At 40.6% G+C, this 15,273-nt stretch overlaps 1 protein-coding gene across 8 annotated transcripts in view; it reads left to right on the top strand.

Annotated features, from left to right (window-relative positions):
- The window catches only part of DYNC1I1 (dynein cytoplasmic 1 intermediate chain 1), a 197,982-nt gene that overhangs the window by 8,955 nt on the left and 173,754 nt on the right, over window positions 1–15,273 (top strand). For 7 of the 8 annotated variants that reach the window (XM_054161107.1, XM_009907545.2, XM_054161109.1 and 4 more), the window contains exons 2-3: window positions 10,155–10,269; window positions 13,142–13,256. In XM_054161107.1, coding sequence (XP_054017082.1) covers window positions 10,162–10,269; window positions 13,142–13,256 — 223 coding nt within the window. In that variant the 5' untranslated portion in view covers window positions 10,155–10,161. Of the gene's footprint in view, window positions 1–10,151; window positions 10,270–13,141; window positions 13,257–15,273 lie in introns of all 8 variants that reach the window. The other variant, XM_054161105.1, reaches the window with a different exon arrangement.

Here is a 15,273-nt window from a genome sequence, read left to right on the forward strand (position 1 = left end):
TGATTGGCTAAGGCTGCCTCTGATCAGTCACATTGCTTTATCAGTACAGCCAAAGAAGCCCTGATAAGTACAAAGGGAATGATTGTTTCTTCCACTTTGCTTCCTTAAAAATGAGCAGAAGTCATAGAAGATATCCTGTATATTTCTTACATGACTCTACCTTGCTTTCTAAATCTTTAGGTGTGTTGACTTCAGAGATTAAAACAATGTGCAAGATTTTTGGCCTAATTATGTCCTCACAGACATCAGTCACAAAGCAAATTTTTGTTTTAAGAAAGAAGTGATATCTGGGTTAGTCTTGCAGCAAAGCCTGCATGCTGGCAGTGTGGCTCAGACTTTGATGTCTGTCTGGCAGTTGTCATAACTGGGTTAAGAGGCAGACACTAAAGCATGCATTTTTCATGTTTGGGTAAATGGCTTTCAGTATCAGTTTGCTGGTCATATGCCACTAGGGGCATCTCAGGAGAAGGGTTGAAAAGTTGGAGGGGGTGGTTTTATTCCCCCATAGGGAATTGAAGTGCATGTTCTAATGACTGAAATGTTTGCAGGACAGAGAAAATGAGTCTTCTTTCCATTTTAGGATAGAATAGCAGGCATCTTGAAGTGAAATTCTGTTAGGTGTTGTGGTGGGTTGAAGTTTCCCCCAGCATTAACTTTAGCCAGATTAACTCAGAAGCAAATGAAGCTGTATTTACAAGCAAAAACTACACTCTACAATGGAATGCAATGACTATGTACATAATATACAGTATTTACAATATTATACAGATAGTTACAATTAGCAAATAACAGAGAAACCCCCCGGTCAAAAAAGAGACCAGGGAGGGAAACTACTCCACTGCCCCCCCCAACCTCCCAAACCCTCCTCATACCAAGAGATAGAGAAGCTGGGAGAAAGCAGTGTTAGTCTTATCTCAAGATCAGCCAGAAGCAGCATCCTCTGGGCAAAGCAGAACAGCCAAGATCAGAAGAGAAGAGAAAAGGAATGGGAATGGAAGTGAAATATGAAGAATTGTTATGATACAGCTTCTCTTATCCCAGACATGTATCGAATGAATTTGTTTAGAATAATGTTTTGTTTTCCTTTTTACACCCAATAGTGATTTATTTACTTTTTCCCTACTTTTCTGCTCAAAATATGCAGCTAAATTTTAAAGGCATAGCCTAAAACTACCACAGGTGTTAGTAAGTCATGAATTATACTCATCTTGAAACGAAATTCTGTGTTAGGTCTTAGTCGTGAAATATGGTCATCTTGACATGAAATTCTATGTTAGGTTTTAATAAGTCATGAATTGTACTCATCTTGAAATGAAATTCTACATTTGGTCCTAGTAAGTCATGAAATCTACTCCTGGGAGGTACTTTGGTACTGTTGTGATGAATCAGATGGTTTTGATAGGTTTTGAAGTAGTGGTGATAGCAGCAGATACTGAAGTCTGAGCATTATATAAGAAGTACATAAGAAAGAAATTGACATCAGAAACAAAAATCTAGGGCTTTTTTTCTTTTCCTCAGTAAGTGATGTGCATCTTGAGGATTAGATTCTGTAATCTCTCTGATGTTACCCATCTCTAAAATCTTCCCAATTTATAGCCTGCATTTGATTCTCTTTGAAGGTCAGAAAACTTTTTTAAACTATCCTGCTAGGTCCTGCAGTTCCTCTCCGAAGCAAGCTGGGAAATTCACTGAAGATAGCACAGCCAGTAAGACTGTTCATTCATGAGGAATGTAGAGTCACATAGATTCAGAACTTTGGTAAATCCACTCCCATGCTTCTGCAGAGCCACATAGGGAGCCCTGTGTTCTACTGCAGCCAAAGAGTAGGTGATTGTGGATTGTGGGGGTTGTGGATATCCCCTCCCTGGAGGTGTCTCAAGACTAGGTTGTACAGGGCCTTGAGCAGCCTGGGCTAGTGGAAGGTCTCTCTGCCCATGGCAGTGAGGTTGGAACTGGATAATCTTTAAGGTCCCTTCCAGATCCTTAAGGTCACTTCCAATCCAAACCATGCTATGATTCTATGATGACAGAAACAGAAGCTGATAAAGAGGGAAATGACTAAGCATTGTTATGTGTTTAAAAGACACCTAGATGTGGTGCTAAGGGACTTGGTTCAGCACAAGATGTGGTGGACTTAGATAATGGCTGGACTTGATGATCTTAAAGGTCTTTCCCAACCAAAATGATTCTTTGATTCTATGAATATTTGGAAGTCTGATACTCCACAAGATCAGAATGTTGTCAGGCTTGCAGTTAGCTGTCTGATTAATAACATCTTCTGTTCTTAACTAGAGAATGGTTCCTGAGTCAGAGCCTGAGGTACCAATCAGGATTGCCTGCATCGCTGAGAATCATGTTCAAGCACCATGTCTGCCATCATTGTGCAGTCTAAACTCTTCTCATAGTGCTTATTGAAGGAAAATCCAAGAAAAGACCTATTTAAAATCTTGTTTTCTTTGCAGTCAGTTCTGTGGAACTCAATATAAAGGGAGCATATTTGGTAGGAAACAGGCAGCAGCTGTGCTAGAGTGACCTGTTAGTATGTAGCACATAAATTCATCCTAATCCTATCTGGAATGTTGTGTGTTTCTTATGTATCTCAGGGAGTTAGCACCAACTTGTTCTCTTGATGTCTCTGCCTTGATGTCTTTTCAGCCTAGATGTCTGTTCCTCAGAACCGTGCTTGTTGGGATTGAAAAGGTCATGGTAAATTTAAGAGGCTAAGGTGACATAAGAAAATGGGGTGATGAGAAGGTGATGATGCTTCACTGACACTGGTGCCAGAAGGATGGACAACAATAGAGGTTTGCTGTGCAAGGACCCTGTAATTCTGCCGTAGCTGAGCTCATTTTGAAGAAGGGCCATTACGGAGGAAGAAGAGTGGTAATAGATTGTAGGGGATGTATAATTGAAAAGTTGTGGGTACACATCTTACACCCTCTCAGCCTCAAAAGAAATAGGCTGGAGAGGCACTGACCTGTTGCATAGCAACCAGGAGGAAGCACAGAACCAATCTCTGGATGCTGGGACTTGTAAACCTTTACAGAACAAAACCAAGACCTTTGTCTGTCTGCTAGAAATGTTCAGAAGCTGAAGGATAAAAAAAATCATTTGCTGAAATCTAACACTTAACCACTGGTTTTATTTATAGATTAAATATACAGATGCAGCGTAAAAAGCTCGACTGTTTTGCCTCAAGGTTATGCAGAAAAAATTCCTTAGTCTCTCCAATTTTACATAGTGTTTCCCTGAATTCCTCACACAAGAGCTTCATTAAAGTACTGCAAATGCAAAGTTTTTGCAGTGGCAAATATTTGCCCATTGCTGTGATCTTGTAACCACTGAAATGCCTGTTTAGCAAAAGCATTTCTGTTATTTGACTGAAGTCAAGAACAAGTTCTGATGCATGATGAAAGGCGGTAGTTGTATGTTTACTTAAAAATGGATGTCAAAAAGATGATTCTAGTCCCTCTTGCCCATTTGAAGTGTGTTTCAAGCACTATTTCCATAGCAAATACCGTGGATTAGGATGCATTTATGCTCCCTCTGGTTTCTTGCAGACCAGAGCTCTTTATCTGCTTTGTACAATTTCGTATTTTTAATGCTCACTTTACACTTGTAAAAGCCATAGGTAGATCCCATGGGCATTTTTCTTTCCTGTTGTAAAAATGTATGATATTCCTAACTGTAGGAAATGTGTTAGCTTGTACAAAATAGAGATAAATATGGTAATAGAAATGAATCTTTTTTTTTTTTTTACCCAGTAGAAAACTCTGTGTGTAGTAGCTTCAATAGTAGCAGTACTCCCACTCTACAAACCTATTCTTTAAACCCAGAGATCACTGACTAATGTATTTTATTGTGCAGCCTCCTTTGCCTTTCAAACAGTTTTGGACTCCAGAGTAACTGGCTCTTTATGCAGGCGTATGAATAATACATGTAGAGCATTTACAAGCACTAGAAGCTGCCTATTTCGTTCAGAAAAGTATATTAATGAATCAATTATTTATAATTAGTTATATAGGATGACTGATGCCATATGGAACAGTATTTAATGAACCCCTTTGGTAATTGCAATGGAGATAATAATGAGAAGGACGACACAGAAAGTCACAGAACAGGCAAGATGTTGAGGGTCATGAAAGGGTGAGTATAGCTGTAGTTCAGTGCAGCCTGCCAAATGAACAACATGTAGAAATCTCCCAAACACCAAACAGCAGTAAACTCTGTAGCATTTTTTTAAATTTTTTTTTTTCAATCTCCTACCAGATTTGTAGATTCAGATTTCTTTTTAGGTGAACTTGGTGACAGCACAGAGACAAGATGCTCTTGCAGGAGGTGTAAAGAGGCTTCAAGAGGAGGGATATGTTGTATCTTATTTTCTTTTTCTGCTTATGAAAAGTGCACACTGGCATAATTTCCTTTGCTTTTATTTTATTCATTATACACTTTGTTTTTTTCTTGCCTTTAGTCCTAGCTGCACACATGTGTTGCCACTCTTTGCTCTGTAACTCTGTGGGTTTTATTCATCTGGTAAGCATCAGCTTATTAGTTTTGTAGTTGTAGTAAACCTTTTTGTAGATGCCTGTGATAGTTTCTGCTGTTAAGCACTCATATAAATGGTTTTAAAAAAATCTGCTCAAATATTGTCATACTAACAATTGATAAAGATCCTATAGCTTATCATAAAACTGTAATAAGTCTGTTGGTTTGCACCTTGCATGGCTTTTAGTCCAGCCAAGAGTAAAATGCTGTTTGCATCATCTATGCTTGTGTACTTGCCATTGCCTCTAATGAAATGGTTGTGAGCTGTTACTAGCTGTGGGATAAACCTAGTGGAGTGGTTCTGCACATGTTACAGTATCACAGTATCACCAAGGTTGGAAGAGACCTCAAAGATCATCAAGTCCAACCTGTCACCACAGACCTCGTGAACAGACTATGACACTAAGTGCCACATCCAATCCCCTCTTGAACCCCTCCAGGGATGGTGACTCCACCACTTCCCTGGGCAGCCCATTCCAATGGCTAATGAGTCTCTCAGTGAAGAACTTTCTCCTAACCTCGAGCCTAAACCTCCCCTGGTGCAGCTTGAGACTGTGTCCTCTCGTTATGGTGCTGGTTGCCTGAGAGAAAAGACCAACTCCCTCCTGCCTACAGCCCCCCGTCAGGTAGTTGTAGGCAGCAATGAGGTCTCCCCTGAGCCTCCTCTTCTCCAGGATGTTCTGTACAGCAGAGAAGTTTGTGCAAACAGAATTATGATAGAATTATAGAATCATTATGGTTGGAAAGGTCTTTGAGGTCATCAAGTCCAACCATTAACCCAATACTGTCAGGTCACCACTAAACCACGTTCCTCAGCACCACATCTATATCTTTTTAAAATACCTCCAGAGATTGTGACTCAGTCACTGCACTTCCCTGGGCAGCCTATTCCAATGTTTCACAACCCTTCCAGTGAAGACATTTTTCCTAATCTTCAATCTAAACCTCCCTTAGCACAACTTGAGGTCATTTCCTCTCATCCTATCACTTGTTCCTGGGGAGAAGAGATCAACCCCCACTTCACGCCAATCTCCTTTCAGGGAGTTGTGGAGAGCAATGAGGTCTCCCCTCAGCACTCTCTTCTCCAGACTAAGCAACCCCAGTTCCCTCAGCTGCTCCTCATGAGACCTGTGCTCTAGATGCCTCACCAGCTTTTTGTCCTTCTTTGGACGTGCTCCAGCAGCTTAATGCCCTTTTTGTAGTGAGGGGCCCAAAACAGGACTCAAAGAGTGCAGGTGAGTAATCTCTCTGGAGGGTATTTCACATCCACATATCCTGCTATGTCACAGCAACCTGTGTTAGCACATGGGTGATAAGCTCTTCTGGAGTGAGGACTCTCTTCTTTTAGTGTTGGGCCACACAAAAACCAAAATAAGATGAAGGACCTCCCTTGACAAGGCTGTTGCTGTGCTATGGGTACTATTTATACATTTAATGCAGCATTCAGTGTGTTTGTCCCTATGCTTTCCTTCTCCCAAGTATTGAATTTAATTGCTTCTCTACCAAATGTGCTCCTTTTTCCCTCTATCCTATGCCATCTCCCAGGCTGGAGAAGATTAGGTCATATATAAGCCTGAGGCTGTTATTCTGCACCACAGAGAATGTTAAATGTAAATCTTTATTACTGTTTGCCTTAATCTCTCTTTGTGTGGCATGCCTTTGGGCACTCAGAATTGCAATTATTAGAAATTAGTTCCCAGTAATGAATACAGTGTTAACTGCATGGCTAGTGCCAAGTAGAATGATGAGTAGCTCGCCTCCTTGCTTGCTGCTGACTTGCTGACATCTGAGAAAGGTGGTTACGTACCCTGGGTGTTTAATTTGCGCTAAAATTACAGAATCACACAGAATCACAGCACGGCAGGGGTTGGAAAGGACCTCTGCAGATCATCTAGCCCAACCTCCCTGATAAAGCAGGGTCACCTAGATCAGGTTACACAGACAGGTTTTGAAAGTCTCCAGAGGAGACTCCACAACCTCTCTGGGCAGCCTGGTCCAGTCGTCTGTCCCTCTCATAGCAAAGAAGTTTCTCCTTAAGTTCAAGTGAAACCTTCTGTGGCCTGGTTTGTAGGTGTTGTCCCTTGTCTTATCACTGAGAAGAGCCCAGCCCCATCCTCATGACCCTTTAGATATTTATATGTATTTATAAGATCCCCATCTCAGTCTTCTCTTTTCCAGGCTGAAGAGGCCGAGGTCTCTTGTTTCTTCTCATAAGAGAGCTGTAAATAGCCAGTGTGAAGCTCTTTGGAGGGGCTAAGGCATGACTATAATGTATGCAAGATGAAAGCAACTTGAGATTAATTTCTTTCCATAAATCATCTCTGGCAGCATTCTTTGAAGGAAATTTAAAACATGGTCTTTATTGTGTGCAAGATCTGTTTTGTTAAAAATAGGGCAAAGTTCTAATAGGATTTGATCACCCTGACTGGAGCATTGTAAAGAAGGGGCCAGGCACTAAATCTTCCATGCTGAAATCAGGGGAAAAGCCAGTTAGCTTCCCTGACATTGAGGGAATGAGTTTTCAGAAAGCAGTTCATTGATATCTGACAAACAGCTTGAAAGGGATGCTAAACCCTCAGGGTTTCTGTCATAAGCCTTAAAACACATTTGCTTTTTTTTTTTCTTTTGGCATAGAAACAGGAGCTCTCTCTCTGTTGCCAAACTACAGAAGTAAAAGGATGCAAGAAACTGCCTCGTCCAAAAAGGCTCTGAGGAAGAACTTCAGAAACAGAATTCAAATGCATGCAGCAGATTAGGAAAATGACTTCAAGTGGGATTTCAACCATAGCTGTGAGAAACCCACAAATCCTCAGCAGACTGCTAGGCAAAATACTACCTGCACTGCCATGAAAAAGCTTGTTTTCTCCTCTGGGCATTTCTCATGTTCAAAAATAGCTCACTGACGTCAGCTGGTCACACAGATTAATGCTGTTTGAGGTGCTGCTACTTGGTGTTCTTGATATCAAATGCAGTTTTTCTGACAGTTTTGATTTCTCTGTCTCAAATTGAAAACAATATCATCATGAGCAGGACCAAAGTGATGGAGGAAAAAGAAATTATAATCCTCCACATGCCCCGTGCACCCCCAGTGGTCCAGTTTGTTAGCCGTTTCATGTCCTTCCCAGCTTTCCCATTTACTGTGAATTGTTGTGGGTTGACCTGGAGTCCCCAAGGCCTTGAAAGGATGCCTTGGGTACCTTACCAGAATTCACAGATTGCATTGACTTGGAAGGCACCCTCAAAGCTCATCTTGTCCAACCACCCTGCAATCAGCAGGGACATCTCCAACTAGATCAGGCTGCCCAGGGCCACATCAAGACAGATCCTGAATGTCTCCATGCATGGGGACTCAACCACGTTCCTGGTCAGCCTGTTCCAATGCCTGACCACTCTTGCAGGAAAGAAATTTTTCCTGATGTCCAGTCAAAACCTCCCCTGGTGCAATGTGAGGCCATTTCTTCTTGTCCTGTTGCTAGTTGTTTGGGAGAAAAGACCAATCCCCACCTGGGTCCAGCCTCCTATCAGGGACTTATAGAAAGCAAGAAGTTTTCACCTCCTTTTCTCCAGTCTAAGCAACCCCAGTTCCCTCAGATGCTCTCACCAGCCCTGTTTTCCAGACCCTTCACCAGCTTTGTCACCCTTCTCAACTTTTGCCATTATTTTTTTTGAGGAAGAAGCTGATTACTGTGGAAGAATTCATGATGGATGAAAGTGCCATAGAATTTTCAGCATCTAAATTTGCTCTCCAGTCATCCACCCACCCAGAGCTGCTCACAAGAAAGCTGCTGTTTAAATTTTCCCATGCATCAAGCAAACAATAAACTTCCATTGCGTATACATGGCAGTGCCATTGATCTGATTGATTTGGGGTTGCAGTGCTGGATGTGGGCAGTGATGTGTGAATGAAGAGGAAAGTTAACTCTTTTCCTGAATGCCTCTATCAGTCAAGATTGCCATTGAATCACAGAGTCATAGAATTGTTTGGGTTGGAAAAGACCTCTGAGATCATCAAGTCCAACCATCAAGCCCTCTGATCCAGGCCAGAAAGGACTTCTGAGATCATCAGATTCTAATAAGAAAATGAGTATTGATGCAGTTAGGTGACAAGCCATAATGATTATGATGTTAGAAAATAAACAAATCATCTCTGACTTGTGCAACAGTGTTGGGGTTTTTAAACTGTAGAAAGAGATAGGGTCTCTCATAGTCTTCAGAGAATTGTCTCTGTTTCTGGTTGATGTCACTTTGTATCTCCTTACTCTTCATTTTCAAAACTCAGATAGCAGCATAGATTGACAGATTTAAAATACAGAGAGTGTTTTCCTGGAGAAAAGGAGGCTGACAGGAGACTTTCTGGCTCTTCGCAGCTCCCTAAAAGGCTGGAGCCAGGTGGGGGTTGGTCTCTTCTCCCTGGTAACAAATGATAGAACAAAAGGAAATGTCCTCAAGTTGCACCAGGGAAGCTTCAGGTTGGACATTAGAAAAGCTTCTTGGGTGAAAGGATTCTCAAACCCTTGAACAGGCTGTCCAGGGAGGTGGTTGAATCCCCATCCCTGGAGGTGTTTCAAAGGGATGTGGTGCTGTGGAACATGGTTTAGCCTGAGCCTTGGCAGAGTTAGAGAATGATTGGCCTTGATGATCTTAAACATCTTTTTCAAAACCCAAACAATTTTATGGTTTCATATCAGTGTCCTAAAGAGAACTGTGACTAAATGGTGTGAGAAGTCTTTCAGTAGCTCAGGAGAAATGCTTTCGTGAAGTTTGTGTGATTGGAGTCAAATCAAGAGTATTAGGCATGTCTTCTGCCTCTTGGGAAGATGATCTGGGCACAAGCCTCTTGGCAGAGCAATGTGGTGCTTAATGGAAGAGAAGCTCAGGTTTGTTGAGTTGCCTGGTTTTGTGCCTTGTCTGCAGCTTTTTTAGGGGAATGGCCCAGCTTTGCCTGGAAAGGGTGGAGGAGATTCCAGTGCAGGATAGGCCCCAGTCTGGTGATGGTGGTCCCCAGAGGGGTGAATATGTGAAGGATACTGAGTCTGAGATGATGGTCTGTGTGGGGCTGTACAGTGGCAGTGTGGGAGATCCTGGGAGATCCAAGGCACCTGCAGAAGCAAAATATATCACAATTTCTAATTTTTGTGAGTAAAATTATTACTCATCTAAGAAATGTGGAGATGCTTTGGGGCAGATCTCCTTCTCATACTTAGAACTGAAATTCATTTGTGGCTCTGGGTCCTACAGTCTGGCACTGCTGCTGAAGCTGCTGAAAATCAAAAGGCTTTAGATTCGGTGTGTGAAAGCATTGAAGTGTTATTTTGAACAGCAGACCAAAAAAATCAGTTTACTTACAAAGGTACTTTTCTGTTAAGGGTCACTTGAAAATATATTCCAGGTTTGGTGATATTTTGGTCCAATTTCTTGACATTAAAATGTTGAAACAAGCATCTTGCTTTCTACAATGTCAGTAAAGCCCAGGGGCCAGTGCTTACACAGAAATGTATTTGTGTCATTTTAGAAGCAATGTTCTGTTCTTTTTTTTTTCTTTCTTCAGTAAATAGGGGAAATATTTAGTTGTGTTTTCACCTTGATTTCCTTGTGTTTGCTTCCAGCAGAGTTAAAATGTCAGACAAAAGTGATTTAAAAGCCGAACTTGAGCGCAAAAAGCAGCGTTTGGCTCAGATAAGAGAAGAAAAGAAAAGAAAGGAGGAAGAAAGAAAGAAGAAAGAGGTAAGTATGCAAAAGCACCTTTCAGATATCTCCTGCTTGCAGAAAGGGCTTCCTGAGGTTCTGGCACCTCAGCCATATATACCCCAAGGTATCTGTCGTGTGGAATGAGATTCTCAAAGCCACACCAGTCTAACCCTAAAATCAAAATGCCTATTTTTAGCCAAGAAAGTTGGGGTGAGGGAATTGCTTTTAAAACCAACGCACTATCAGATGACAACAGTTTAGACAACATGATGTGTATGTGTGCTTAGAAAAAGAAATTGATTTGCTGCAATGCTTTTTCCTGGGCTTTCCTTCAATGGAAAGAGAATGGAGAGTGGGAAAAGGCAGAAAGAGGGCTCACTTTTTTTTTTCCCCCAAGCCATTACAATCTAAATATGTATTTTTGTACTCTGAAGACTAGTTTGATTACTGGCTAAGGTAACAGATTTCCAATTATTATTCTCCAGCAAAGGAAAACATAATTGCAATTGCCTTTTCATCTTCTGGCATGGGTGCATCTTTCAGTTCTGGTAGAGTTTGATTGACATATTAGTTTATTTGTCCTTGACAACATGCATTAGGTTTTTCATTAAGGGATTTGTACTTCTTTCTATTCAGTCACTTAGAGGAACAGAGGTGAGAATTGACAGGGAGTGGATATTCATTTTCATGCAAAGTCAGAGAAGCATTAAGTGATTACGTTTCATTTCCTTCAAATGTCAACACTTACTATAGTTTAAAGCACCTGTTATCCCTTACTAATAACTGGTTTCTTTTTAAATTGACGCTTTAATATTGTACAGGAATTTCATGGAATTACCTTGAAAATGTGATGTGATCCCAGAAATCAGCCTTCCAGTTTTGGCTGTCTTTTTAATCTCTCTTCTTTCTTCCTTTCTTCCTTTCTTTCTTTCTTTCTTTTCTTTCTTTCTTTCTTTTCTTTCTTTCTTTCCTTCTTTCTTTCTTTCTTTCCTTCTTTCTTTCTTTCCTTTCTTTCTTTCTTTCTTTCCTTTCTTTCTTTCCTTTCTTTCTTTCCTTTCTTTCTTTCCTTTCTTTCTTTCTTTCTTTCTTTCTTTCTTTCTTTCTTTCTTTCTTTCTTTCTTTCTTTCTTTCTTTCTTTCTTTCTTTCTTTCTTTCTTTCTTTCTTTCTTTCTTTCTTTCTTTCTTTCTTTCTTTCTTTCTTTCTTTCTTTCTTTCTTTCCTTCCTTCCTTCCTTCCTTCCTTCCTTCCTTCCTTCCTTCCTTCCTTCTTTCCTTCTTTCCTTCTTTCCTCCTTTTTTTTTTAAAATTTGAGCCCTTTTTGTGCATTTACCAGCACACCCCCCAGTGAGGCTGCTGGAGTCACTAGGGGAGTCCTCTGTAAGCAGGGCTTTAAATGTTAACATTTTCAGTGTTCATTACTAGCCTGCTAATGAATTAGAGGGAAGGGAGCCAAGCTAATGACTCGGAAGCTATTAAGCCCTTTTCCTTTGTCCCTTGCCTCTGATTTTATGCCTCGTGGAGATCTTGTGGTGGTTGGAACTTTCCATTGGCCCCGATAGCCAGATCCAGTTCAGGACACCCAGCTCTACAGATTATGCTGCAGTGCCTAACTGTAGTGCTGTAAATAGGATGCACTCTGATGCCTGATGGCCTCCAGGATTGCAGTCTAACATTCATTTAGGTGCTTAGACATGTACAGTGGTGCTTAGACATACACAGTGGTACTGTTGACTGTGACATGCTTCAGGCTAGCTTATGGAAAGAGCTGAGCACAGGGTTATCCCTGAACTTTGTAAAAGGGCTTTCCTGCTGCATTGTGGCTGCGTCAAAACTTAAGAACATGGGGATGCTTCTGAACTTCAGGGGTTTATGTTGTACATGAACCAGCACCAAGACCAGGCTGAGGCACCATGTAAGTCTCCTGTGCCCCATAGTCTGGTTTCAGCAGAAAGGACAACCTCTGTGTGGAGGTTAGATAGGATCAGCTGTTCTGGAAGCAACCTGAGGATTCAAAGCATAGATACAGATGTCACCAGATGTTTTAGACATGACAACACACCAGACACAACCACTTGCATTTTGTTCTACTTGCATTACTGCACTAGACTATGAGGTAGGACATGGGTTCAGTTCCCTCATCTGCTTAGGAGAAAGGCTGCAAGCCTTTTTCTTTCAGTAGTGCTCTAGCCACTAGGCTGGGATATCAATGTTTTAATTTCCACCCTACTGAACTGGGGAATGATAAGCAAAATAGAAGGTATTCTGGTTAATGCAGATCTTGCTCCCTCAGTTTCTAGGTTCTAGTACCTTCTCCCTCTGGAGTGGGGGGAGGCTAGTGTGTGAGAGCTCCAAGGAGATATCTATACCAAGGAGGTATAGATATCTAAGAAAAGAGAGAGGGGTCCTGTGGACCATTAGTTTTGGCTGTTGGTGCCCAGGGCTGCCGAAATCCTATTTGAGACATGTTGGTCCTTTCTTTTGCTCCTGTTATATATTGGAGTTTATGAGAAAGTATTTTTATTGCCATCAAGTGCTTGGGACAAAATGTAAGGCCTTAGGCTACATCACTGAACTTCAATGGAATTTTATTTTTTGATTCAAGTAGAAAGGGGCCATTTTTATTCAGGGTAATGATATTTATTGTTCTATGATCACCTGTTATAAATTAGCTAAATAAGCTTCATCTGATGAGTGAGAAGCAGAAGATTTCCATCAAAAACTCCTTGCAAAGATCAGTTCTCCACTCCATTCAGGGAATACCGATATATGCAGTATAAATTATCAAAGCTATAATTTATCTAAACATATCTAAGTGAATTTCAAAGTGTTCCCAACCAGTGGTGCCTAGAAATATTTTCCACACACCTGGCTGTATGTGGATGAAACTTCTCTGTTCTGGTTTAACTCAGGCTGATCTACAGCAAAAGAAGGAGCCAGCTCAGGAAGACTCCGACCTAGACCGCAAAAGAAGAGAGACAGAAGCTTTGTTACAGAGCATTGGTATATCCCCAGAACCACCTCTAGGTATTTAAGAGAAGCACACTGTAAAGTGTTCAGAGCTGCCAGAGTGAATGCATTCTTTCTATTTCAGCATGCTTGGCTTGCTTTGTTTTTTGGCTGTGTTAGTGAAGTGAACTCTTCTGTTTGAATGCCTGCCATACCATTCCCATATACCAGCTCATGTGCTTGTCATTGCCGAAAACATCTGTTTCATTTCTTCAGGAACTTTTTGGGAAGGTAATGCAGATTGGGTTTGCATACCAGCAATGATTTCTTTTCTGATGGACTGTTTTATTTTCTCTCACATCTATCTGGTGACCCGCAAAATACTACTATAAAAGCTGTATTTCTTCAGCCCTGAGTTTTGTTGCAAAAATTCTGATTAACCTTTTGCTAAGGAAGGAGAAACACAGTCATGTGGGAACTCCCACTCATTGTCTTTTAAAGTCAAGCAAAACTGGAGAGGGGAAATAAAAAATGAGCAAAAAGCTCATTGTCAGATCATTAGTGTAGATTTGAGCTTTGGTTCCATGAGCTTGGCCTCTTTATTTTTTGTTTGTTTATTTGTTTTGATGTTTCAGTTCTAGAATCTCAAGTCCTCAGTCTAAAACTATATATGACAAAGTTTATAGTAGCTTATTATTTGTTACATTGATTACACTCTGTCTCAGTTAATGGGTGGCCCTAGAGTGAGAAATTCCCTTCCTTCCTTGTCTCATTCCTTGCCTCCTTCTTTGCCTTCCTCCTTGCCTTGTTCCTTCCCTTTGTTTTCTTCTCTCTTGAATCCAGGATCACTCACTGTTTTAGCTGAAATAGTGCCTCTTGGCGATATCAAGCCTTATCACAAAATTCACTGGAGCTGAATTTGGGATTTTATCTCCAGACACTGTTGTCTCCAAATGTGATAAAATACTGAAGCTTTGATTTAGAAAAGCTCCTTATATAGATGCTTGGGTGCAAACACAAGCAGATTGTGACATTTGGAATTGGAATTTCAATTAATAACTTGCATCAAGCAAAACCAAGGAAAGTTAGTATTTTTCTGAGTTCTGATATTGTGACTGAAGCTTTTAAATACTTCTCACAATTGCCTGACAAGTCATAACTAGATTATTTTTTTGTATCATAAAATGTATTTTGTTAGTTATACTGTGAGATTATAAGGTGAGATATATTTTTAATGTCCTAGCCTTTAATATACTAATTTTTATCTAAAAATGGGGTTGTACTTCCTTATCATATGAACTAACCACGTGTATTCATGCTGCCAATTACCAGTTCTCATTTTAGTTAGTTTACTACTGTCAAAAGAACACAAAAATTCACATATAAGTTGATGTAAGTTTATAATATTTTATCCTCTTTCATTCCCTGCCTAGACACTCAAAATTAATATACAAAGGAAGTTTTAATTATGCTTCACATACACAGATGATACTCAGCCCCCTCTGTGAATACACAGTACACAAACAGCCATGACATACCTGTAACCTGCCAAGGGGCTGTCATGAAGATGAATTCACTTTTCCTGCTGCAGGCATTCCCGTGACAGCCTCTGGTGAGAATCTGCATGAAATGTTTGGCCACATGGAAAATCCCAATCTCTTGACAAGTCTGTCATTACACATTACAGAGCAGAGCAGAACAGTTTAAAGTTTTACTCTGTTAAATCTATAAGAGGGAATTCAAATGATTTAAACCAAATGGCAAACTTCATTCTGGCATGAAACCCCCTTTTTTGGTGTGTTTTATTCAATGCGGCCACTTTGCATTAAATCTTGACTGGAGCCATTGCTGCAGCTTAAATATGTTTTGAGAAACCATTTTAAAAGAAATCAGGATATTTGGACTTTCTTTTTCTTTTTCTTTTTTTTTTAATTACTATTATTTATTATTTCCTTGCTGAAGAGCTTTAACTCGGGCTGACCTGGAGCTATGAACTTCCTTTCCTGTTTCAGGAAATAAAACTGCCTTTGCATGAAATTTGCTGCAAAAGCCCTGGCAAGCCAGAGAGAAAATAATTTCTAGAGCTTGGGATAAC

The sequence above is a fragment of the Dryobates pubescens genome, chromosome 4 (genome assembly GCF_014839835.1).
Source record: "Dryobates pubescens isolate bDryPub1 chromosome 4, bDryPub1.pri, whole genome shotgun sequence".
NCBI lineage: Eukaryota > Metazoa > Chordata > Aves > Piciformes > Picidae > Dryobates > Dryobates pubescens.